The 27,132-nt window shown below is 39.1% G+C and overlaps 2 protein-coding genes across 3 annotated transcripts in view; one reads left to right on the forward strand and one right to left on the reverse strand.

Moving 5' to 3' along the window:
- The first annotated feature begins 237 nt into the window (after positions 1 to 237).
- Positions 238 to 6,869, forward strand: LOC108540684 (uncharacterized). 2 transcript variants are annotated; one of them, XM_017889826.1, is made up of 3 exons: positions 238 to 525; positions 685 to 789; positions 5,780 to 6,869. In XM_017889826.1, the coding sequence occupies exons 1-3, from the start codon at positions 256 to 258 to the stop codon at positions 5,783 to 5,785; spliced, it is 381 nt and encodes a 126-aa protein (XP_017745315.1). In that variant the 5' UTR covers positions 238 to 255; the 3' UTR covers positions 5,786 to 6,869. The 2 variants fall into 2 exon arrangements, with proteins under 2 accessions (XP_017745315.1, XP_017745314.1); XM_017889825.1 differs by lacking the exon at positions 5,780 to 6,869 and having other exon boundaries at positions 685 to 822.
- A 1,039-nt stretch (positions 6,870 to 7,908) lies between these two features.
- The window catches only part of USP45 (ubiquitin specific peptidase 45), a 79,705-nt gene continuing 60,481 nt past the window's right edge, over positions 7,909 to 27,132 (reverse strand). The window contains 5 exon segments of the mRNA XM_017889827.1: positions 7,909 to 11,333; positions 12,734 to 12,887; positions 15,553 to 15,639; positions 19,719 to 19,816; positions 22,320 to 22,986. Coding sequence (XP_017745316.1) covers positions 11,203 to 11,333; positions 12,734 to 12,887; positions 15,553 to 15,639; positions 19,719 to 19,816; positions 22,320 to 22,986 — 1,137 coding nt within the window. The 3' untranslated portion in view covers positions 7,909 to 11,202.

The following is a 27,132-nucleotide window of genomic DNA, read 5'->3' on the forward strand; positions in this document are numbered from 1 at the left end:
TCTAGGTTTGTGAACACGTGATTGTGCCGATTGACATGTTACGGCGCCATGTTTATTATGGGCAAAACCATCTCCACTTTCGTCAACACCGGGCAACTGAACCATTCCTGCACATTACTTTTTAATGTAGCCGGCCCCATTCCCGACCCATCTTTATCTTTATAGTGGCCAGAAAGCCAAGAGCGTAAGTGTTATATACACAGGGCGCCTTCAAATTTTTTACTTTAGTAACGTGATCTTCCTTCAAGGGGAAGTATGTTCTCTCCTGGAAACACTCCCGCCTTGGAGAAGGGGTTGAGTTCGCAACTCCACTTACAGACTACGGAGGAACCCCAGGGTCAAACCAAACCAATTCAGGCCAGTTGCTTAGCGCAGTTCAAGTTGCTTAGTGCGCTGGAAGCGGCATTTCAAGCAGTCCAACATCTGGCTCGAACCTTCTCAGAGTATTGCAGCGCTCAAGTGAGAGTATTCCATCCTTGGAATACTCTGCCGAGGGTTCCGCTTGAGGGAAACGAGTTTGTGAAGGTGAGCAGTCTGGGTCGGTAGCGAAAGCGTAGACCTTAGCTGACCCCGCTGCTGTCTTTTTCTTTGTTAACCTCAACACATCGCGCCCCCTTCCGGGAACACTTGCTCATCTCTCCTTCGCTTAACTAGTCTCGGTTTTTCATTATCTGTGACCTTTAGGGAACCGTGGCGGGGGCGGGGATGTCTGGTTTCCGTCTTGCTGCTTTCCTTCAACTACAAGATGGCTTCTCAAAAGGACGTATGCAATGCCATTCCTCAAAGAGGGTACGTTGATTCCACAGTGTTTTTATATGAACAACGTTCAGGTGTCAAAAGTATTAATTTCCAGGCTAGGAGCTACAAGTTACAAGGATAACAGAAATGTTCCAAAGATAAAGTGTTTATTAAAGTGCCTTTCCAGAGAGTGACACGAAAACTTTTGCGTGACAAAGTGCATGAAGTATCTAAATTATTTCATTGGGAATTGTCATGCAAAAGAAATAGCAAATTACCGTAGAAACAAAATAGTAAGAGCACAGCTGGATGGATAAAGACACAGATGTGAAAAATATAGATGCCCTTTGCTGAAAATTCAGTTTTCCTTAGCACTAGAAACCCAGATACTCCTGAATTAGCATTATAATAAAAGTCCTCACTAGCTAACCATCTGCCTTTCCTCCAATGCACAGACGTGGTCCTCAAAATAAAATTTTATCTTGTGAGAAACCTTCATTGATTACACCTGACAACACCATGACGCAGGTTCATGAAGATACTACTGAAGGCAAAAGGAAATCCCTATTTCTCTGACCTTTTCCCTAATTTCCACTTAGCACAAATAAGACTACTCAACAGTCTGATTTTAAAAATCACTGTATGGGCCGGGCGTGGTGGCTCCTGCCTGTAATCCCAGCACTTTGGGAGGCTGAGGCAGGCATATCACTTGAGGTCAGGAGTTCGAGACCAGCCTGGCCAACATAGTGAAACCGCGTCTCTACTAAAAATACAAAAATTAGCTGGGCATGGTGGCAGGTGCCTGTAATCCTAGTTACTAGAGAGGCTGAGGCAGGAGAATTGCTTGAACCCAGGGTCAGAGGTCTCAGTGAGCCGAGATCTCGCCACTGCACTCCAGCCTGGGCAAGAGTGAGTCTCTGTCCAAAAGCATAAAATAAATAAAAACCACTGTATGGAGCAAAAGAAGGACATATACCACATGTTATCAGTAATCTCTGATTCTGCTCTGTGATTTTGTGCATTTTCCAAGTTTTTTGCATCAGGTCTGATTTTCAAGTTACATTCTCTGAGAAACATTCTCATCAGAGGAATGTTCTATCTTAGAGAAACCCGATTGTCCTAGTGAAACTGTCGTGTTCCTACTCCCTATAATCATATTGTAATTGTTTGCTTGTTTCCCTAGTAAAGGTGAGGCAATTTTCGGGTAAGGGTTTTCCCCCTCACCTCTGCCCTCCAAGTGCCCAGCATCTGCTTTGCACACAAATTTTTACATCTGCGGTATGATTGCATTTGTATGTTCAACAATGATCCTAATGTAGGCCAGTCATTTCGGAAATGCATTGTGAAATGGAGAGGATTATTAAATACCTCACATTTTGTTCCTTATGCCAGTTTAATGAGACACCCTCAGCAATTGCTGTTTGCCAGACCCGAAAATGAATTTTACAGTTCCAATTCCAGTTCCCTTTCTCTAACCGCTCTAAGAGTTCCCCATAACATTATGACCTTATGGACACATGAGGTAAGTATATGTATTTCAACACAGAATTTTCTAAGAATGTGTGTTGTGGTGTTAAATTTCTATGTAAGCAGCTGTCATGTGCATGATCTGCTGCAGTCTGATCATCCTGCACCTGGATCATCAAATGCTTAGCAGTCTTATTTGACAGTCTTATTTTACCAGTCTTATTTGACAATCTGCTGTTTGTTAATGACTAACAACCAGGGGACTTTATAGGTTAAAATTTGTATTAACTTCCTCTGTTATCAGTGTTTGAAGTAGAAAATTTGGCCAACCCCTGTGGCTCACGCCTGTAATCCCAGCACTTTGGGAGACCAAGGAGGGTGGATCACCTGAGGCCAGGAGTTCGAGACCAGCCTGGCCACTATGGCAAAACTGTCTACAAAAAAATACAAAAATTAGCTGGGTGTGGTGGCCTGCACCTGTAGTCCCAGCTACTCAGGAGGCTGAGGCACGAGAATCACTTGAACCCGGGAGGCAGAAGTTGTCGTTAGCCGAGATCACGCCACTGCACTCCAGCCTGGGCTACACAGTGAGACTGAATGAATGAATGAATGAATGGAGTGAAGTAGAAAATTCTAGGGGAGGATATGTCACCTTCCATTATTACAGAAACAAATGATCCTTAAAGCAAAATGGAAATAAGCTAAGATGATATGTGGAAAATATATCGAAATAGGAACTATTGCTCTTTCTTGAGATTTGAACCTTTATAGTGTTATTAGGTGCCATATCACATCCATCTTAAAACTTAATAAAAATTTAAAGCTGTGGTATATATATACAATTGAATATTACTCAGCCTTAAAAGGGTATGAAATTCTGATACATGCTACAATATGGATAAACCTTGAAAACATGCAAGATGAAATAAACCAGACACAAAAGGACACATATTGTACAATTTCACTTATATGAAGTGCCTAGAATGGGCAAATTCACACAGAGAGTAGAATAGAGGTTCCCAGGAGTTGGGAGAAGGGGGGAATGAGAAGTTACTATTTAATGGGTACAGAGTTTTCGTTTGGGATGATGAAAGAATTCTGGAAATGAATGGTGAAATTTGCACAACAATGTGAATGCACTTAATGACACTACTTATACACCTAAAAATGGTTAAAGTGGTAAATTTGATGTTGTATATATTTTACCACATAATACAATGGATGATGAAAAATATTTAAAGCTAGTATGCTACAGGCACATCCTTACAAATTACAACTTTTTTTTTTTTTTTTTTTGAGATGGAGTCTTGCTCTGTTGCCAGGCTGGAGTGCAGTTGGCTCACTGTAACCTCCGCCTCCTGGGTTCAAGCGATTCTCCTGCCTCAGCCTCCCAAGTAGCTGGGACTAGAGGTGCGTGCCACCACGCCCAGCTAATTTTTGTATTTTTAGTAGAGATAGGGTTTCACCATGTTCGCCAGGATGGTCTCAATCTCTTGACCTCATGATCTGCCCGCTTCGGCCTCTCAAAGTGCTGGGATTACAGGCGTGAGCCACCGCACCCGGCCTACTCTTTGATTCTTAATATAGTTACTTAAGCATTTCCTAGAAAGTAGTGAATCTGGCATAATGAAATACGAGGATATAAAATAATACTTTAGTTGTTTAACAGTAGATCACATAGGGCTTTATGCAGGTGTTGTCCCTTTAGGCCAGGTTGGAGAAAGTAAGGTAAACTTATGCTCAATGACTGCCTGTTCTTACCTAAAATCTTTTGTGATTCAAACTACTGTTTCTGTACTTAATTCACTGGTATGACGATTATTACTAGTAAACATCACTAGTGTTCGACAGTATGATTCTCCACAGGCTTACTACACAGAAGACTGAATTTCTAAGCCCCTTAAAGTTAGGGAGTACTTTATCAATTAGTTCTGGCGAATTCATTGTGGGTTGAGTAATGAAGTACACTTACAAGAGTTGGTGCACCGTCCTCAGGCTGCATGTTTCACATGATACAGCATGTTTCAGACAATGCAGCTACAGGTTGGGAATTCCTCTGTCAGCCTGGATAACTGAGTTGCTTCATGGGAAACTCAGGATCCCGGAAGATCCTCAGATCTGTAAAGGACTTTGTAACGACCATGAATGAGATAAGCCACTGAGATTCCAGGTTCATTTGACAATACAGCATAAGGCTAACCTATCTTGAGACAAATATGGACACTGGTAACAGGAGTTGGGTGCTGCTGAAACAAAGAACCTAAAATAAAAAGCATTAGCTTAGGATTGGTTGGCAGGAAAAACTAATATTGGAGGCTCGAAACATGGCACTTCACATTATGTAGCAATAAAGCATTTGATACAACTTACTGATGATAATCTGGGAGGCAGATAATGTACATAATGAATTTCGAGCTAGGGGAAGAGGTTTAAAAACCAGATACTAGTGTGTGGTGGGTGTTTTGGATGCACTAGACAATGTATTATAAGAAAGAGAAGAGCTCAGGAAAAAAAGAGTTGGTTTATGAAAGCTGAAACGAGGGAATACAGGCAATCCAAAATAAACTTGAGAAAGCTTTTAAGTGACAAAGGATTATTAAAACTCAGGCTTGCAACAGATATAACTAAGGATGTAAACTTTATATCCATTTTGGAAAAATTTTCAATGGATTAATTAAAGATGTGGAACCTTCGTTTTTTCCTCTTGGGAAAAAAAAAAAAGCCTGAGGGTGAAAATGTAATTAAGAGTATGTCTCTCTCAGCCAGGTGTGGTGGCTCGCATCTGTAATCCCAGCATTTTGGAGGCTGAGGCAGGTGGATCACTTGAGATCAGGAGTTCAAGACCAGCCCAGCCAGCATGAAATGCATGAGATGAAATATCGTCTCTGCTAAAAATACAAAAACTAGCCTGGCATGGTCCCGGGCACCTATAATCCCAGATATTCGGGAACTTGAGGCAGGAGAATTGCTTGAACCCGGGGGGCAGATGTTGCAGTGAATGGAGATCACACACTGCACTCTAGCCTGGGTGACAGAGCAAGACTGTCTCAAAACAAAGAGTATAGTATGTCTCTCTCATCAAATCTTGTAATTGTTGTAAAGTGAGGTGTGGGGGCAGGAAAGCAAAGAAATATAGCAAACCCAAGAACTATGGGACAAAAAAACTCTGGTGTAGCTGCTGGCATATGAATCTACGGATGAGAAGCCTACTAAAATTTTAAGAATTGTATTAAAAACACACACAAATTGTGGCTGAAACAACTTGTGGCTATTCCAAATTAAGAGAAATTACAGTCCCCAGTCATCTAAGAAATAGTCTTAATGAAAGCTTTGTTAACTCCCAAAGTTGGCATATATATATTCCTCAGTAGCTGTTCAGATGTAGCCATGAAGATTTAAGAAAAAAAAAAAAAAAAACTTTCCCAGAGGATGGAGTCTAGAGTCAGAGAACAACACACAAGGGAATTCTTCCTAGGAGATAGAAAAGGAGCCTAATCATGAATATGCCCCATACCCAGACTTAGGGATACTAACAGTATCTCCCATTCTTACCCATTCTGAATGTTTATTGCAGATATAGTTCCACCACTGTACAGTAAGTATGTAGAAAACAACATATCCTTTTGGTTCCTGGGTCTCCAGAACAGTAGGAGCAAACATCCAAACCTGATACAGCACTTCCAGAGAGCCTGGTCTTGGAGGATAAAACTTTTACCTTGATGGGACTTTTGGGCCCTGTCCCTTAAGAGTCACTGTGTTCCATGTGTACAAAGGAAAAAAACCTATTTGGTGACCAGAGGGGTGGACTGTGGTAGAGACTTCTGTTAAATTCACATATCCCATTCTCCTTTTCCTATAAGCCCATGGGAGACTCTTTCCTACCCATCTTTCCTTGCAATTAGGCAGGGTCATATGATTACTGCTGGCCAATGGGTTGTCAGAGACACATCCAAGATGAATAATTGCTGGGGCAAGATCTTTTAATGCTGTATTCTTCTGCCACAATGGGGAGACCTCATATTGAAATGGTACAGCCACAGACTGAATCAGTTTGGATTACGAGAATCGCCAATTGGAGGACAGTTGCCTTTGCAGACCGTGCAGACTCTCAGTGAACTTTGGATGCGCCAGAAGTAACTTTTGTGTTAAGCCACTGGGATTTGGGGTTGTACTGCAGCACAACTCAGCCTATCCTAATACATATGGGAATGCAAACATCTCAGATATTTCTTCTTGGGTGCAATTTAAAATGTGTATGAAATGGCTTCAGAAGTGTCCATGAACCTTTGAAATTACATACAAAAATTAGGGAGATACATTTTTCTGGGAACATACAGATGTTAAGACTTCCCTTCTCAGTCTCTATATTGCCAGAAGAGAGGGCCCCAGAATTAAAACCCCATTCTTCCTACAACATTCAGCTTTCTCTTTGGGGACTATCAGTACTAATATCACCATGTCTTTTATCTCTAGGATATCTTCATCCCCTGTACCTTAATTTCCACATGGCTTCATAGGGAGTCCATATTGCTTGATTTTTCTTCATATCAGTACTACTAACATAAATTTTCCTTACATTCTTAGAATGTGTATTTCCTCACCTCTTAGATTTCTGGCTCTTATGTTGACTGCTGTATCCCTAGCACCTACCACACAACAGGTATCCAACAAATACTTACTTTTTTTTTTTTGAGACAGTCTCTCTCTGTCACCCAGGCTGGAGTGCAGTGTGGTACGATCTTGGCTCACTGCAACCTCTGCCTCTTGGGTTCAAGCGATTCTCCTGCCTCAGCCTCCCAAGTAGCTGGGATTACAGGCGTGTGCCACCATGCCCAGCTAATTTTTGTATTTTTAGTAGAGATGGGGTTTTGTCATGTTGGCTAGGCTGGTCTCGAACTCCTGGTCTCAGGTGATCCACCCACCTTGGCCACCCAAAGTGCTGGGATTACAGGCATGAGCCACTGTGCCTGGCCTAACAAATACTTACTAAATGACTAAACAAATAAAAGATGGTCTTTAACTTTCATCATTAATCTCAGAGAACTTCATTACCTGAAAGAAGTTTAGACACAAATGGGTAGGCAAAATATTTCTCAATTGCTGGTGCAAGACCTTACCCTTTTTAATAATTATCCTGTCTAAGTAACCTTTTAAGAAACCCCTGAAAGGAAGATGATCATCCTTGGTAGATACTGAAATCTGAGTGAAAGTGGCCCATAAGATATTTTGTTTTGAAATAAAGAATTTCTAAAATATGTAGGATATTTTGAATACAGCTGAGAAAGCTGCTATGAACTGAAGGTTTATGTCCCTTACAACATTCACAAATCCCCAGTGTGATACTATTTGGAGATAGGGCCTTTGAGAAGTGATTAGGTCAGGAGGATGGAACCCTCATGAATGGGCTGCATGAAAGAGGACCCACAGAGATGCCTTGTACTTTTCCCATGTGAGGACACAGCAAGAAGGTGCTGTCTTTATGAACAGAAGTGGGCCCTCATCAGACCCCAAGTCTGCTGGCACCTTGATCTTAAACTTTCCAGCCTCCAGAACGGTGAGAAATAAATTTCTGTTAATACACCACCTAGTTTATGGTATTTTGTTATAGCAGCCTGAGTGGACTAAGACATACACAAATGCATTGTTGATAGATAAAGCATTCTGTCAATAACATAAACTGCGAAAATTCCAGGACCAATCTTGTAACATAAAATAAATAAGAATATTTATTATGCATGTTTTATACAGTAACACCAAAATAATGCTCAATAAGTTATACAGCTATTTTCTAGAAACATGGCAAAAGAAAAAAAAAAACACCAGGAATAACAGTATAAATTTATTACTCAAAATTGAAAATATAGTCATCTTTTAAACAGATTTGAATTCATGATTTCTACATAAACAAAAACATAAATATCTAGAAATAGTATTTTTTTTTAACAATGTACTAGATACTATCTAAAGGCTCAATTTTATTGCACATATTTGGTTTAGGCTTATTTGATCAATACATGCAGAAAATAAATTACAAACATGAATTTTAAAAGGAATCAGCATGTTATTTTGTACTGCAAAAATTAGATGAGGGTTGATACATTTCACAGCTTAATCTTCAGAAAATTTTATTCTGCTGTTGCATAAAATCACTGATTAAAATCATCACACATGGACGCTAAGAACTATTAAATACAGTAAAATAGCTCTGTTGGTACATTTAAAATAGGAGAACAGGTATCAACTATTCTTTGAGTTGATACCAACTGTCTTCTTTTTATTTTTGAGGCAGGGTCTCACTGTCACCAGGCAGGAGTGCAGTGGCGTGATCATGGCTCACTGCACCTTGTCCTCCTGGGCTCAAGCGATGTTCCTCACTCAGCCTCCCAACAGCATGAGCCACCATGCCTGGCTAACAAATTGATACCAACTATCACTCTTCTCAGCTACCTAAAAAGGTGGTCTTCACAAGTTTTAAAAGCATTAAATGATACAATATTGGCACACAATTTTTTTTTATATTTGGAAAAAAACGGGAAGCTGGGGTAAACCAGTTTCTAAATAAAGCTAGTGAAACTTGTTTTACTTTAATTCATTCCAACACTATGGTAGTTATGTCGATGATATGTAAACATTCTTATTTATTTATACTGTTTCCTGAGGTGATCCAGAAACTATTGTTGTTGTTATTAGTAGCCTCGCAATTTACTATCCCTGCAAATGTGCTTTGGAAATATTCAAAATAAAAACAAAAATTTTAATGTAGACCCATGTGTAATTTAACATGCTTTCTCTGTTACAAAAGCTATATTTAGCAAATTCTTAAGTATTAAAACTCGAATTTATTCCATTTTCAGAAGACAAGGAAAAGCACTCATAAACTCTAGGCCATAAAAAAAATTCATAATTAGCTCATTTAACATGAATAAAATGAAAATAAAATATCTTACTTGCATGTTACTTCTGGAATAATGTCAAAAATCTACGTAGATCTTTCCATTTTAAATGATGTTAAAATAGTGTCAGCACTGTGACTGACTCATAGCAAGTATGGGTATCTATCCAAATATTTATCTTTGAAGCAAGAAACAAGTAACCATCCGATGAAAAGTGCATGCCTCTTAAAAGTATGTTTTCTGTAAGAAAAATTAGGTGACCTATATTTACATTTAGGCAGTTGGTGGGGGGGTGGGGGTGAAAACTGCTCTTACCAAGATGGCTGACTTGAATAAAGACATTCAATATTTCTCAAAATATTCACTGCTTTGGTACTGAGATCTCCAATGATAACGGATTACAGTTAAACAGAAAATGCTGTAAAATACCTTTTACAGAACACAGCTTGACTTTGCAGATTAACTTAAAGACACATTTCTTGATTATTTCACTGTTAAAATCAAGAAAACACTACTATTAACATTTCAACATCTTAAAAATAGAATTTATGCAATGACATTTTTAAGCTCTGCATTTTGTGTACTACTACCATCTTTAATCAGTTATGTTCATCCATATATTAAAAGGCAGCACTGGTGCCTTGATAACATTATATATGCTTATGTGTTTAAGACAGTCAGTCTTGATTAAATATTTCCATACATTATCTGCAGCCACTATCCTTCTTTCCCAGGAGGAGAATGAAGTGGGACTAGGCATTTACCCGGCACTTACCTGCACTATCATTCACTGGCACTAATGATTAGGATGCTTGAACCATGCAGTTTTTGTTTCTATTTCAACAATATGACACTGAAGTAGCCATTAGTTTTTGATATTTAAGCCTAAGTAATAATAATATTCTTCATGCCAAGTTTTGACAGCTAAATAATTTGTATTCTAGTGGGGAAAATGATATTTTGCTATTATTTATTTAAAAAATAAAAAATGCCAGCTTAATGCCCCATTAAAATAAAAGCTAAATTCACCTGAACTTGTTAATGATGCTTGCTGAAGACAAAATAGTGATTTCAAAACCCCGAAACTGTGTTTAGTATTTACGAGAAGTAAAAAAAGTATTACATTTTTCTGTTAATATAATTCTCTATCATTTACAAATATAATTTGGCAATTTAAATTTCAAAGCTATCCTATGGTCCTATATGGATTATCAACTTCTAATTGCCAATTCTAAATTTTATAATCATCTATATTTGGCCTTGGCCAACCACTTGCAAGTTATCCTTGACTCCACCAGGAAGAGGATGCAAGAGATATGTTTATGAAATGCCTCAACATATTTCTAGTTTTTCAAAACCTCAAAGTAATAGGCTAATAAACAGATTATTTGTAAACCCACACTACTGAAATTACAGTGATACCCTTTTATATGGTTGAATTGTATAAAATATGACAAGGGAACTACACCATATTAGGTGTTACTTCATGAAATTATGTGTTATAGCAGTTTCCTAAATGGTAGTACACATATACCACTGGATGGCCCTGAGATGATTTTAAGTTAAGTGGTACATGGATAAACAATTTTTCTTTAATAGTTTTAATATTTATTATAAAAAATATAAAAGCACATAAAACATGGAATATGATTGCTCAAAATAAGACTAAGGTTTAAAAAGGCTAAAAATATTTTTTAAAAAATAACCATGATACAGAATATGTGAGAGTTCAGGAAGGTGGTATTACATTTAGGAAACACTGTCTTAAGGAATGATTTGACTTAGCCAGCATCACTTCTGAATGCTTGTAATAATGAGCCACATCATTAAGGGGTTTCCTTTCCTACTATAAATTCTGGGAGGTTTTTGTACCCCAGAATAAATACCTGGAAACAAAATTCACATTTATTGTAAGACTATGAATTTTAAAGCATTGAGTAAATTTACTTTAAAAGTGTTCACCAAAATGGTGAAATAGTTCAGGACCATTTGATGAACATGCTATTCCTACAGAAGAGGGAAGACTACAAAGGCACGTTATATATTATAGTTATCGCTGCAGTATTCAAAAACAAATGACCTAAATAATCATTACCATTAATAGTTATAATACTCTTTCATAGAAAAGAAGGTAGGCTTGTGCACTAAGTGCTCTTGATTCTGGAACCACCTGTACGTAAGTGTCACTAACATGGACCCACTGGCCTGCTGATTCACTATCAGCCTCTTTCAAACCTAGCAAAACAAAAAGAAGTGCAATTTTAAAGTAAGTATGCTTTAGGTTCTTACTCTAAATTACAAACAATAATATATTCATTACAAACTCTATCTAATGCCAAATTTTACCTGAGAAGTCTGTTTTTTCTTGGGTTAAGCATTTTCCAAAAATAATGATTTTTTTTTAAAATTACACTTTAAGTTCTGGGATACCTGTGCAGAACGTGCAGGTTTGTTACATAGGTATACATGTGCCATGGTGGTTTGCTGCACCCATCAACCTGTTATCCACATTAGGTATTTCTCCTAATGCTATCCCTCCCCTACCCCCTCACCCCCGACAGGCCCCAGTGTGTGATGTTCCGCTCCCTGTGCCCATGTGTTCTCATTAGAACAAATTCTTTCAAAGCATTAATATTATAGGGATAATTAATAATGCTGTCTGGCCCAGCGCAGTGGCTCATGCCTATAATCCCAGCACTTTGGGAGGCTGAGGTGGGTGAATCACTTGAGGTCAGGAGTTTGAAACCAACCCAGCCAACATGGTGAAACCCCATCTCTAATTAAAAAAAACAACGAAAACAGACATTAGCCAGGTGTGGTGGCAGGTGCCTGGAATCCCAGGTACTCTGGAGGCTGAAGCAGGAGAATCGCTTGAACCTAGAAGGCAGAGGTTGCAGTGAGCAGAGATCGTGCCACTGCAATCCAGCCTGGGTGACAGAGTGAGACCTCATTTCAAAAACAAAACAAAAAAAGCAAAGTTAGTTGGATGACCCATAAACAAAGCCAGCAAATTTTCAACTCCAATTCTTCTGACAATCTGGTATGGCTTCAAAAACTTCTGGTATTGTTAAATAAAATGCTACTCCACTATAATACACAATGACTCAGTACCTTAAAATACCATGTCATCTCATATGACCTAGAAGGGTACAGTCTTCATAATATTTGAGATTTTTTAAGCACTCGTAGAGGGAATTCTCACTTAAGGTGAATCCAATTGAGGCTGGGCATGGTGGCTCACACCTGTAATGCCAGTACTTTAGGAGGCCGAGGCGGGCAAATCACTTGAGGTCAGGAATTTGAGGCCAGCCTGGCCAACACGGTGAAACCCCGTCTCTATTAAAAATACAAAAAGTTAGGCATGGTAGCATGCACCTGTAATCTCAGCTACTCAGGAGGCTGAGGAGTAAGAATTACTTGAACCCTGGAGGCAGAGGTTGTAGTGAGCCAAGATTGTGCCACTGCACTTCAGCTTGTGTGACTAAGTGAGACTCTATCTAAATAAATAAATAAATAAAATGAAGCAAGCAAGCAAATCCACTAGAGGCATCTATGAAATAGTAACTTAGCTCTCCCAGAAAAGGAAGCACACATTCATTTGTTTTTAAAAATAAAATAAACTTAGGATGGCATACCAGGCACACTTTTCTTTTTAGTGGGATGTTCCGATAATTTCCTGGAAGGTGTTCTCACTTTCACATAAGCAGCGTAGTGGCCTTCTCTCATCGAGCCACTATGTTCCACTATGCCATAGAGACCGTAGAGAACTTTATCTCCCATGCTTGCATTCTTTTAAACAAAGAAAAAACCCAAATTAGTAATATCTGTTAAATACTGTTGTAAGGAAAAATAAGTAAATGTATATCTGCCTAACATAAGAAAAATGCATAGTAAAAGTGAGATAGTTTCCATACCTATTAGGCCGGCAAAATTGAAAAACCTTAACAAGGTTCTCTGTTGGCTGATTTGTGGGGAAAAGAGCACTCACACATATTGCATATGGGAATGCAAAGGGTACAATCCCTATGCAGGGATATTTCTTTTTTCTGTCTCTCTCTTTTTTGAGACGGAGTCTTGCTCTGTCACCCAGGCAGGAGTGCAATGGCATGATCTTGGCTCACTGCAACCTCCGCCACCCCAAACGATTCTCCTGCCTCACCTTCCCAAGTAGTGGGATTACAGGCATCTGTTACCACGCCCAGCTAATTTTTATATTTTTAGTAGAAACAGGGTTTCACTTTGTTGGACAGGCTGGTCTCAAACTCTTGACCTCAGGTGATCCACCTGCCTTGGCCTCCCAAAGCGCTGGGATTACAGGCGTAAGCCACTGGCCTATGCAGGGATATTTCATGTTATCAGGCTGAGTTGTATATGTATTACTCTTGGATTCATTAATCCTTTTTCTAGGATTTGATCCCACAAATACATGAGCAAAATGTTAAAAGACATGTACCACACTATTAATTGCAGGATTATCTGTAATATCAAAACACTGGAATTAAAATGTCTGTAAATTGGGGACTGGTTGAATAAACTATGATGTATCCACACAATAGAGTATTATGCTTCTTGAAAAACAGAGTGCAGACGATCTCTAAATGCTGCTATGGAATAAGCTCTAGGATATAATGTTAAGAGTAAGGCAGAAAAAAGGATACACAGTGTCAGCTACCATTATTTAACAGGGTAGATGAAAATATACATGCCTATCTGCTTATATTTAAATAAATTATAAAAGAATAAACCATAATTTTTTTTTTTTTTTGAGACGGAGTCTCGCTCTGTCGCCCGGGCTGGAGTGCAGTGGCCGGATCTCAGCTCACTGCAAGCTCCGCCTCCCGGGTTTACGCCATTCTCCTGCCTCTGCCTCCCAAGTAGCTGGGACTACAAGGCGCCCGCCACCTCGCCCGGCTAGTTTTTTGTATTTTTTAGTAGAGACGGGGTTTCACCGTGTTAGCCAGGATGGTCTTGATCTCCTGACCTCGTGATCCGCCCGTCTCGGCCTCCCAAAGTGCTGGGATTACAGGCTTGAGCCACTGCGCCCGGCCAAGCCATAATTTTTTAAATGGTTACCTACAGGGAGAAGGAGCAAACAGGTAGAATGACGTGGAGAAAAGCCAGACATCTTTGAATTTACCTTATTTAGGTACATTTGACTTTGGACCTACATAAATATTTTATGTAATTAAACAAAATTAAATTTTAAAAGCAATTCCAAAAGTAAAATTAAAATCGCACAAATGAACAACAGATCCAGTACTTATCTGGATACTAATTCATTTTAAAAATCACATGAGACAATTGAAAATATGAACACTAGGTGATATGACAGAATTATTAAATGATACCGTGGTTATGTTAAAAAGTGGAGAGGGAGCAATTATTATCTTTTAGAGATACAGAGTGAAATATTTATGGGTGAAATGATTTCTGATGTTTGCTTCAAAATAAGAAGAAGAAAGTGAATTAGTGTGTGGATAGGGTGGGACTGGCCATGGATGTAAGGGTTTAGGGCTGGGTGCTGGAAGTTCATGGTACTCTTCTGTTTGCTTTTGTGTATATTGGAAATTCTCCATAATAGGTACTTTTAAAATATGTTTTATAAATTTAACACAGAGCTTGTTAAATTTCATTATTATTTACCACATTATCAAATTCTAGGAATACTGAGTATTAATAGTCGACAGATAGTGCTGGTATTCCACAGCAGATACACTGTAATTCAACCAAAAATTACATTTAAGATATTTTTGTTTTGACTATCATGTACTGAAAGTATTAAGTTCAATAGGCATTCTATTACATACCACAAAATCTAGACTTCTAGCCAGTAATCATGAACAGGACAGTATGTTACCCCATAATTGCTTCCCTCAAGGAAGACAAAGTCATCTACTTCATCTACACAATTCTTACATGTAAAATAAGCAATGATAAACCAGTCTGCTTTCTGTACCTAATTATTACAGTAGCAGCAGTTTTGAAGTATCATACTCCACTGACAAGTACACTATTCTCAGTAGTACACATGAAGTGGCACGAAAGACAATTCACTACTACATTGATTTGCAAGATACAGAACTCCGCAAATGGTAAAACTACTACTGATTAAACAGTTCACAAGGAACAAGAGAGGACACAAAACCTCACTTCTCTCAGCAACCATCAGCTTCAGTAGCATTTACAAACAGCTTAGACCTTCATAACCATCATGCCTCATGCCTTACCTTTTCAATTTTCCTTTATTTTGTCTCCCAAAGGACAAAAATCATATTCAGTGTATTAAATGTTCCATATATTACGGACTTAATCACTGGCTATTAAAATTCCCTTTCAGAAGAGAAGTCTTTTTTTGTTTTTTTTTTTTCTTAAGAAAAAGCATTGCCCTGAATAATATACTAGGACTACATCAAGCTTAATTTATAAATCAATTAAATATCTTAATATACTGTACCTTACAAGTAGCAGAACAGAACGGTGCTAAATCGAGCATAAGTGGAAAATCTACATGTCTGTTTACTTTACGAAGACTCAAGCCAGCCTTAAAAGACCAAAACATTTTGAAATGCAACAAACAATTAGATCAAAAGCAATGTGTTTAACTAAAACCAAAAGAGAAATTGTAGCAGTTTTTTCATAGATAAAATGTGACTAATGAATAGTCAAAATTAATATGACTAAATTAAAATTAGGTTTCATAAATTGTTACTGCAAAGATTATTCATTTATGTGGGGATTTTACCACAAACAATAGGGGGAATAGTTACTTTCAATGTGGCTTTTCAACGCTTATGGAAAAATAAATTCAATATAAAAGCTAAGCTACTGACACACAAGCTATCATGAAAATATATTCAACTAAAGAGTAAGGAGATTGGTGTTCTAGGCCTAACTCAGTGACTGGTTGTCAACTTGATTCCAGGTATAAAAGCATGAGATTAGGTCTTTCTCAGTTCTAAAATTCAATTATATTCATTCATTAAAACAAACAAACAACCTGAACATTCAAAACATTTTATCAGTAAAAGTAAATGCTATTACATAAATAAAATTGTACTTTTGTGTTCTTAAATATGCTCTCTTTTTCTAATTTTCAAAGGCAAACCTTAAAAAGTGTATGCTTTGCATTACGTAATGGTAATAAAAACTAGCTAATAAAATATCAAAGGTATTGAGGAGACCCGTAAATAGAAATGGACTCTGTTGGAATGAGAAGATACCTAAATCCGAAATGAATAGGTAGACAAAAACTAAAAGAGACAACCTTTCATGACGTCAATGACTGATCTTTCATTTGCATACTAATCACAATTTTACTGTAGATCTGTTGCTTTTTTACTGCTTATCTTTCTTTAAAGACAAAAAACACTTACTTTTCTGCCAAAGTGTAGCCGCTTACTGATTTGTTTTTTCAAGTGATCTTTAGAAGGCTTGAAAATAGCTGACATGAAATTATGAGGTCATATCCCAGGAATATTTAATCTACATTCAATTTCTTTGCTTTTTTCATCAGGTGACCTCTATAAGCACCCAATACGAGCACTGTCTGAGATCATTTCAGGCTTTTGTGTTCTCCTCAATCAGTACTTTGCTGTTGAGAAATTACCCCGTCATACGAGAGACTGTGTGAAGGACTTTAATATAAGACGAATCTTTTTTTAGGTGGTAATTTTTGGAAAATATCTAGACTTATATTTGCATCTACAGTCTCCTGCCTTTTTCCCTTTAATGGAATGATACACTGCATCTTCCATATTAAAATATAAATCTGATGTCCTGTTCATTGGACATTTAAGCTAGGCCTTACGTCTGGCGTAACCTGAGTGGGACACACAAACATTTTTATGTATATCTCTATTTCCTTGTGGTAGGTTCTTACTTAGTCAAGAGTCATTAGCTTTGTTCAAAAATTGTTTTGTTTAAAACATTACTCGGCTGGGCACGGTGGCTCATGCCTGTAATCCAAGTACTTTGGGAGGCTGAGGTGGGTGAATCACCTGAGGTCAGGTGTTCAAGACCAGCCTGACCGACATGGTGAAACCCTGTCTCTATAAAAATACAAAAATTAGCCAGGCGTGGTGGTGGGTGCCTGTAATCTCAGTTACTCAGGAGGCTGAGGCAGGAGAATCACTTGAACCCAGGAGGTGGAGGTTGCAGTGAGCTGAGATCACGCCATTGCACTCCAGTCTGGGCGACAAAAGCGAAATTCCATCTCAAAAAAAAAAAAAAAAAAATTACTCAATGTTCTTCATATTTATTACTAAATTGCTTTCTAGTAGGTGTTACCAACTTACACTCCCAATGCTGGTAAATGAAAATGTCTCTATCTTAGGTCATCCTTATTAACACTACTATATCTTTGCTAATTGGGACAGGTTGAAAAAAGAATCTGCCATTTTATTTTGCCTTTCTTTTGCTGGGAAGGATGGACCTTTTTTATACTTTCCCGAACTTTGTACTTCCAGAACTGTCAGTTGATATTCTTTTCCCATTTTACTATTAGGGTCTGATATATTTCTTATTTGCATCTATAATCTCCTGCCTTTAAGACTCTTTATATACTTACACGTTAAAATTTGGCATTTTATGACAAAGATCTCTATCCAGTTTCAGATTTGCATTTAAGTGTTGTGGATGTTTCTGATATACAAAGCTACCATAGAGAAGGCTTTCAGGGATGTCAATGAACTAGAAACAAAGGCATTGCTCAGGGACTCTGCTCCCTATAATGCCCAAACCCTGGGAATAAGAATGTGGCTTTGCTGACATTATATTTAGCTTGAGAGAAAAAGGGACCTAGATGGATGTCCATAAATATTTCCCTTTAAGGGCAAGAATTATTTCTGTAAGTTGTTTCTAAACAGGGATGCAAGTACCAAATATAAAGTAACTGTGGTGCATCATGAAATTAGCTTCTGCAATCTGGCATTATCCTCTCTTATTCACACAGAATCACTGCAGATGTACCCTTTCCATTAGGCACTCTGATATGACAAGATATAATACATCTGCTTCTGTTCTCTGTGCCATTTCAGTTCCATTGAGTTTCTATAACCTTGACTATGGAAGAATCCAGAACTTAATCTGTGGATAGGGATGGCAGAATGGAGAAAAATCTCTTCTCGCACATCTGGATTCCACCTAAAATGTTGCAAATATGTAAACTATCAATAGTTTTCCTTGAGATTTCCTTATTAGCTTTTATATTTATAAAGTCTTTCACACAGAGGTCAAGTTAAATATTCATTTAAGGGCCAGGTGCAGTGGCTCACGCCTAAAATCCCAGCACTTTGGGAGGCTGAGGTGGATCACCTGAGGTCAGGAGTTTCAAGACCAGCCTGGCCAACATGGGTGAAACCCCCATCTCTACTTAAACAATACAAAAATTAGCCGGGGCGCAGTGGCTCAAGCCCTGTAATCCCAGCACTTTGGGAGGGCGAGCACGTGCGGACTCACAAGGTCAAGAGATCGAGACCATCTCTGGCTAACCATGGTGAAACCGCCGGGTTTTCTACTAAAAAATTAAAAAAAAAACTAGCTGGCGACCCGGGTGGCGGGCGCTGTAGTCCCAGGCTACCTCGGGAGGCTGAGGCAGAGAGGAATGGCGTAAACCCAGGAGGCGGAGCCTTGCAAGTGAGGCTCTCGCGAAGATCCGGGCCACTGCACTCCAGCCTGGGCAACAGAGCCAGACTCCGTCTGAAAAAAAAAAAGAAAAAAAAAAAAAAAAAGAAAAAAAAAAATTAGCTAGGTGTGGTGGTGGCAGCACCTGTAATCCCCAGCTACTTTCGGGAGGCTTGAGGCAGCGAGAATCGCGTTGTAACCCAGGAGTCAAGGAGCGTTGCAGGGAGCTGGAGATTGTGCCACTGTACTCCAGCCTGGCAACAGAGGGAGATTCCCTCCCCACCCCACCCCAAAAAATCATTCAAGTTTTCTCCTTGTTTTCTTGATAATTTGTTTTATACAATTAAAATTTTTATTTGAAAATTGTATGGGCCGGGCATGGTGGCTCACGCCTGTAATCCCAGCACTTTGGGAGGCCCAGGCAGGTAGATCGCTTGAGGTCAGGAGTTCGAAACCAGCCTGGCCAACATGGTGAAATCCCATCTCTACTAAAAATACAAAAATTAGCCAGTGTGGTAGTAGGCACTTGCAATCCCAGCTATTTGGGTGGCTGAGGCAGGAGAATTGCTTGAACCCGGGAATTAGAGGTTGCAGTGAACTGAGATTGAGCCACTGCACTCTAGCCTGGGCGACAGAGCAAGACTTTTATCTCCATCTGGTCTTGAACTCCTGACCTCAGGTGATCTGCCCACCTCGGCCTCCCAAAGACCCAGGGAGCCACCATGCCCGGCCGCAAAACTTATTTTCTATTACCACACAAACATACACGGAGATATCATTTAGGTTCCTGCTGCCTAAATTTTCAAATATTGTGAATTAAACAATTTTAATCAGGAAAGTCTTATAAACTATTATGGCTAGATGAGCAGTAAATCTCACATGACACATTTTAAAATTCAGTAAGTTACTGGTTACTGTCTAATCCTTGACAATATTCTATAGGACTCAAAGCTCTGTAAAACACATGATGAAAATTATGGTGCTACTGAAGAAACTTACCTGATGAAATCTTTTCAGATGGAGAATTAGGACTGCTGGAACAGCAGAAATGAGCAATTGCTTCCTGGCATTAGTATAAACTCCTTCTACTTTCTTTTCTACATAAAATACAATAAATTTATAAAATTCCATTTTATACATTATCTACCATACAATAAAAATTTATACAGAAGCATCATACCACATTTTAAAAAATGTTAAAGAAATTGGACTTCTGATGAAAGGGCAGTCTTTACTCCTTCCATTTACTTTCATTTAACTCTGCTAAAATGAAAGTAAAGGAATTTTTTTTAAAGGCACACAGTTAATAAGAACAAAGAATAGGAGAGGTAACACTTGAAACAAAATTTTGGAAGGTAGAAAGCAGATGGACTAGAAGTAATTTGTGTCAGTGCCCTCCAGCCAAAAATCACCAGAAGCACATGTGTAGTTGAAGAGTTTGGGTTTTAAAAAGATTTCTGAATTTTTTGTCTATTTTTTGTTTGTTTGTTTGAGACAGGGTCTTGCTGTTACCCAGGCTGAAGTGCCATGAAGTGGTCACGGCTCACTGCAGCCTTGACCTCCCAGGCACAAGTGATCCTCCCACCTCAGCCTCCCAAGTAGCTGGGACTACACGTGCATGCCACCCCACCTGGCTAATTTTTTAAACGTTTTTTGTAGACATGGGATCTCACTATGTTCCTCAAACTGGTCTTGAAATCCTGGCTACAAGCGATCCTCGTGCCTCGGCCTCCCAAAGTGTTGGGATTACAGGTGTAAGCTACTGCGCCCAGTCCCAATTTCTAAATTCCTAAGATTTATGTTAGGATTTGAACATCGCCAATTGCATATTTAACTTGGATTAATGTAAGTAGGTATTCCTTCCTTCTCCCATTTCTTTATTACTAGCGTATTAAGCGTGTCTTTATTCTGATGCTTTGACATCTAGGGTCTGGTTAACGCTGGAGGGAGAACCCCTCCCAGGGCTAATTCACAGAGATAGTAAACAACTTATGTATGCATGCCTTTCATATGTAAACCAATCCAGAGTCCAGAGCCCATACCCCAACAACCTCCTTCACTGGGCTCTCGTACTCTGGGCCACTACTCACTTGCTGTAATCACCCTAGGACCAGGCACCTGATAACTAGAGACAGCCCCTATATCCCAGAGCCCACTAAAATTATTCAAACTAGCCGATCCTAAGCCTGATTACCCTGCCTTACACATTCCTTCCTTTAGAAATCACACTAAAGGCTCCTGCCCATGTTTTCCCCTCACTCCCCCACCTCCTGACTGACCCTGGTGCTTCCCTATGTGGTCCTGTGCAGCACAGTGGGCCCCTACTTCTTGGGAACTATGAATAACACACTATTTCTTCAGTGGCAATTATCTCCTGATCTTTTAGCCTCACCGTACCTGAATAATAAAGTCTACATTTTAAAACAAGTAGTCACTAAGAATCAGAGTATTCTTTCCATTTATTCAAGGATAAAGATGAAGTGAAAATTTCTTATTTTCCCCCTTTCTCCACTTTTCTCTGACCAACTAATCTTGGTAATTATAGCGCTAGCTTTTTGACATGCTACTATTTAAAATCTTCAAAATTTATCTTACATTGAGTTTACAACAAATTGATAGGATCTGTGAAACACATTAGCCTCATCATTAATCTTACTAGTGATACAATTTCAAGTTTCAGGGAGGCCGGGCATGGTGGCTAACGCCTGTAATCTCAGGACTTTGGGAGGCCAAGGCGGGTGGATCATGAGGTCAGGCATTCAAGACCAGCCTGGCCAAGACGGTGAAACCTCATCTCTACTAAAAATACAAAAATTAGCTGGGCATGGTAGCGGGCGCCTGTAATCCCAGCTACTCAGGAGGCTAAGGCAGAATAATAGCTTGAACTCAGGAGGTGGAGGTTGCAGTGAGCCGAGATCGCGCCACTGCACTCCAGCCTGGGCAACAGAGTAAGGTTCCATCCAAAAAAAAAAAAAAAAAAAAAAAAGTTATCAGGGTATTTCTTCTGGATAGATTTCAGATACATAGTTCCCTCAAATAAGATTATATGGGTTTGCATTTTTGTTTTTTGTTGAGACGGAGTCTCGCTCTGTCGCCTGGGCTGAGAGTGCAGTGGCCGGATCTCAGCTCACTGCAAGCTCTGCCTCCCGGGTTCACGCCATTCTCCTGCCTCAGCCTCCCGAGTAGCTGGGACTACAGGTGCCCGCCACCTCGCCCGGCTAGCTTTTGTATTTTTTAGTAGAGACGGGGTTTCACCGTGTTAGCCAGGATGGTCTCGATCTCCTGACCTCATGATCTGCCCATCTCGGCCTCCCAAAGTGCTGGGATTACAGGCTTGAGCCACCGCGCCCGGCCTGGGTTTGCATTTTTAAGGCAGAGTTGTATACTTCCTGCTCTTCAATTTATTTAAACAAAAAAAACTATTGAAAATCTGTTCTGCCCAGTATCGTAAGTGCTCAGGTACGAACATGAATAAAACAATCTCTGTGCTTAAGTAACACAAGTATAGAAACAAGATTCTCAGTAAAATTCTCAGTGAAATTTGTAACTCACTAGACACTATCAGGAAATCAATAATTATTTAATTAAAAAAACAGTTACCTGCGAAACTGGTTTCTTCTTGGTACTTCTGTTTGTTTTTAGTACAGTTCTCACATAGAAGCTTATTATTCCCCATTAGTAATTCCATAGATGTAAACTGGTAGAGACAGGACTGAACTGAACATTCTTTAGAAGTAGTTATATAGGTCTGAGAAAGGGTCTGAAAAGCATTTTGGGGACTATGAGGCCTCAAATGCTTCCCCTCTAAAAAACATAAATTATTTGAAATACTTAGTGGCTGATTTTCTCTGTCAAAATCTTGATCTCCAGTTACAGTGCGCCTCAAACGAAGTTCAGAAATAGCTTCAGCCATTTGCTTATCACCACTGTCAGTCTCCTTGGTGTACACCAGTTCACCTGCTGATGGAGGGTAAAGGGGTCCATCTGTGTGCACACCAGATCCACTACTGGATCTGAACAGCCCAGTCTGCTTTGAAGCACTTTCAGATTCTGAAGCCTCACTGTCAGCATCAACATTACTTTCAGAATGGCTGGCTTCTTTTTCACTGTCATCAGTAGGGCTTTCATTCAGAGGTGACTCAGAATTCATGCGTCTTGCAAACATTAAAGAATTCCCATTCATTTCAAGGTTTTCCTTTTTCTGGTATGTGACAACAGTTTCTCCAGACAATTTTCTAATACATTTTCGATCATGAATTAGTTGACTCTGTAAGTTGACAGTGTTTTCAAAGAAAAAGAATCTTGTAACCTCGTTGAAAATAAATGCCAATAATTCTTATTTAAACATATCACAGTTATTAAATACCATTTCTCTCAGATCCATTTCGTAAGCCTATTGAAACTAAGATCACTAGAAGATATACTAAAAAATTGTTCTATTTTAAAAGTAAATCTTCACACAAGAAACTAACAACAATGTAACAGTGGCTATTTGTGGGGAAGGAAGTAGGACTTTTGTAGAACAGGGCTATGAGGGAGACTTTTTTCTTTTTTAAAAAAATTGCTTTTAGAGACAGGGTCTTGCTCTGTTGCCTAGGCTGGAGTGCAGTAGCACTCAAGTGATCCTCCCACCTCAGCCTCCCATGTACTTACTACTACAAGCATGCACCATCACACGGGGCTAATTTTTAAATTTTTTGTAGTGACAGAGTCTCTCCATGTTGTCTAGGCTGGTCTTGAACTCCTGGCCTCAAGCAATCCTCCCACCTTGGCTTCCCAAAGGAGACTTTTCAGTTACTGTATAAGCCTTTCCATACTTGTTCATTTTTAAACACTGAAAATGTATCTATTTTTTAAAAAAATTAAAAAGTAACAAAAGTAAACTATAAACTATTATGACACGGTGTTGCTTGGTTGCCATAGATCTGGAAGAAAATTACAGAAATAAAATAACCTAAGTTTGGGAAGGGGGGAATCAACTAATTAAAAATTTTAAGCTACCTGAAATGTTTAACTAAAGTTTCCACACAGCTGAAGGCTCGAATTACATTTTTCTTTTCCTATACCTTGGCTGAAGGGTCAAGACAAAAAATAAAGAAAAGACTATCATGAGTAACTGATACTCTGTTTTAGTTATTCAGGGGAAGAAGGGTAAGTTATAAAAAGTGTCTTGCCTCAATCTTCAAAATCAGGAAAAATAACATTGTCTCCTGTGTTTACCAAGTATTCTGAACTCCTTGAATGAAAATAAGGTATTTATTTTCACCATATATATTTGGTATACTAGAGAGCATATGATAAGTAATAAAGCTTATGGTAACAGCCAACAAGTTCCACTCTGATGAATTTATATAGTACTTTTTTTGGAAACAAACTTTCCTGTTATATATATAATACTAATAGTTAAGAAGCCCTAGCCAGAGCAATCAGGCAGAAGAAGAAAATAAAAGGTATCCAAATTGGAAAAGAAGTCAAATTGTTCCTCTTCACAGATGACATAGTCTTACATATAGGAAAATCTAAAGATTTCAACAAAAAACCCTTAGAACTGATAAATTCAGTCAAGTTGTTGAATGCAAAACCAACATACAAAAATCAGTAGTGTTTCTATACACTAACAAAAAACTAGCTGGAAAAAAACATCAGCAAGGCAATCTCGTTTATAATGGCTACAAAAGAAAAAAAAATCTCACCTAGGAATAATTTAACTGAGGAGGTTAAAGACCTCCACAAGGAAAACTATAAAATACTGATGAAAGAAATGAAGGAGACACAAACGAAAAAGCATCCCATGCTCATGGATCAGGAAAATATTATTAAAATGATCATGCCACCCAAAGCAATCTATGGACTCAATGAAATTCCTATCAAAATTCCAATGACATTTTTCACATAAAAAGAAAAAACAATCCTAAAATGTATATGGAACCTGGCTGGGCACAGTGGCTCATGCCTATAATCCCAGCACTTTGGGAGGCTGAGGGAGGTGAATCACCTAAGGCCAAGAGTTTGAGACTAGTCTAACCAACATGGTGAAACCCCATCTCTACTAAAAATACAAAAAATTAGCCAGGCATGGTAGCGGGCACCTGTAATCCCAGCTACTTGGGAGGCTGAGGCAGGAGAATCACTTGAACGTGGGAGGTAGAGGCTGTAGTGAGCTGAGATTGCACCACTGCACTCTGGCCTGGGCAACAAGAGTGAAACTCCATCTAAAAAAAAAAAAAATTTTTTTTTTTTTGTATGGAACCAAAAAAGAGCCAGAATCACTAAAGCAATCCTGGGCAAAAGGAAGAAAGCTGGAAGCCTCACACTACCTGACTTCAAAATATACTACAAGACTACAGTAACCAAAACAGTATGGTCTTAGTATAAAAACAGACACACAGACCAATGCAACAGAATAAAGAAATAAATCCACATACTTACAGCCAACTGATTTCTGACAAAGGGGCCAAGAAAAAACACTGGGGAAAGGACGCCCTCTTCAACAAATGGTACTGGGAAAACTGGTTATCCGTATGCAGAAGAATACAACTAGAACCTTATCCCTCACCATATACAAAAATTAACTCAAGATAGATTAAAGACTTAAATATAAGATCTAAAACTATAAAACTACAAGAAGAAAACATAGGAGAAACACTCAGGACATTAGTCTAGGTAATGATTTTATGTAGACCTCAAAAGCACAGGCATCAAAAACAAATGGGACTACATTGAACTAAAAAGTTTCTGCACAGAAAAGGAAATAATCAACAGAGTGAAGAGACCCCTGTTGAATGGGAGAAAATATCTGCAAACTCTTCATCCTATAAGGAACTAATGTTAGACATTTCCCAAAAGAAGACATCCAAATGGCCAAGAGGTATATGAAAAAAAAAAAAATGCTCAACATCCCTAACCATCAAGGAAATGCAGATCAAAACCACAATAAAATATCATTTTACCCCAGTTAGAATGGTTATTATCAAACAAGACAAATAATAAGATGCCTTCAAGAATGTGGAGAAAAGGAGTCCGATACACTGCTGGTGGGAATGTAAATTAGTACAGCCATCATAGAAAACAGTATGGAGATGGCTGGGCGTGGTGGCTCATGCCTGTAATCTCAGCAGTTTGGGAGGCCAAAGTGGGTGGATCACGAGTTCAGGAGTTCAAGACCATCCTGGCCAACATGGTGAAAACCCTGTCTCTACTAAAAATACAAAAAAATAAGCTGGGCGTGATGGCAGGTGCCTGTAATCCCAGCTACTCGGGAGGCTGAGGCAGTAGAATCACTTGAACCCGGGAGATGGAGGTTGCAGTGAGCCGAGATCACACCACTGCACTCCTGCACTCCAGCCCAGGTGACAGAGTGACACTCCATCTCAAACAAAACAAAACAAAACAAAAAAACAATATGGAGATTTCTCAGAAAATTAAAATAGGGCCACGTACAATGGCTCACACTTGTAATCCCAGCACTTTGGGAGACTGAGGTGGGTGGATCACTTGAGGTCAGGAGTTCGAGACCAGCCTGGGGAACATGGTGAAACCCAGTCTCTAATAAAATACACAAATTAGCTGGGCGTGGTAGCACACGCCTGTAGCCCCTACTTGGGAGATGAAGGCTGAGGCATGAGAATCACTGGAACCCAGATGGAAGAGGTTGCAGTGAGCCGAGACTGTGCCACAGCACTTCAGCCTGGGCAATGGAGTGAGACTCTGTCTCAAACAACAACAACAACAACAATAACAACAACAACAAACTAAAATAGAGCTACCATAAGATCCAGCAATCCCACTACTAGACATTTATCCAAAGAAAAGAAAATCAGTGTATCAAAAGGATACCTGCACCCCCATGTTTATTGTAGTGCTATTCACAATAGCTAAGATATGGAATCAATCTAAGTGTCCATCAGTAGTTGAATGGATAAATGTAGTATATATCAATAATGGAATACTCTTTGGCCCTAAAAAGAATGAAATCCTGTCATTTGCATCAACATGGATTGAACTGGATATCATTATGTTAAGTGAGGCAAGTTAGGCACAGAAAGGCAAATATCCCATGTTCTCACTCTTATGTGAGAGCTAAAAAAAAAAAAAAAAAAAAGAATGTTGGGGCAGGCACGGTGGCTCATGCCTGTAATCCCAGCACTTTGGGAGGCTGAGGTGGGTGGATCATGAAGTCAGGAGATCGAGACTATCCTGGCTAACAAGGTGAAACACCATCTCTACTAAAAATACAAAAATTAGCCGGGCTTGGTGGTGGGTGCCTGTAGTCCCGGCTACTCAGGAGGCTGAGGCAGGAGAATGGCGTGAACGCAGGAGGTGGAGCTTGCAGTGAGCCGAGACTGTGCCACTGCACTCCAGCCTGAGCAAGAGAGCGAGACTCAGTCTCAAAAAAAAAAAAAAAAAAAAAAAT

Source organism: Rhinopithecus bieti, unplaced genomic scaffold (genome assembly GCF_001698545.2).
Source record: "Rhinopithecus bieti isolate Rb0 unplaced genomic scaffold, ASM169854v2 scaffold_18624, whole genome shotgun sequence".
Lineage (NCBI taxonomy): Eukaryota > Metazoa > Chordata > Mammalia > Primates > Cercopithecidae > Rhinopithecus > Rhinopithecus bieti.

Excerpts from the sequence above, each read along its gene's own strand:
- LOC108540684 (XM_017889825.1), top strand. The coding sequence starts at position 256 with ATGTTCTCTCCTGGAAACACTCCCGCCTTGGAGAAGGGGTTGAGTTCG. Across the intron at positions 526-684 it reads AGGGAAACGAGTTTGTGAAG|GGAACCGTGGCGGGGGCGGG; the intron begins GTGAGCAGTCTG and ends TGTGACCTTTAG.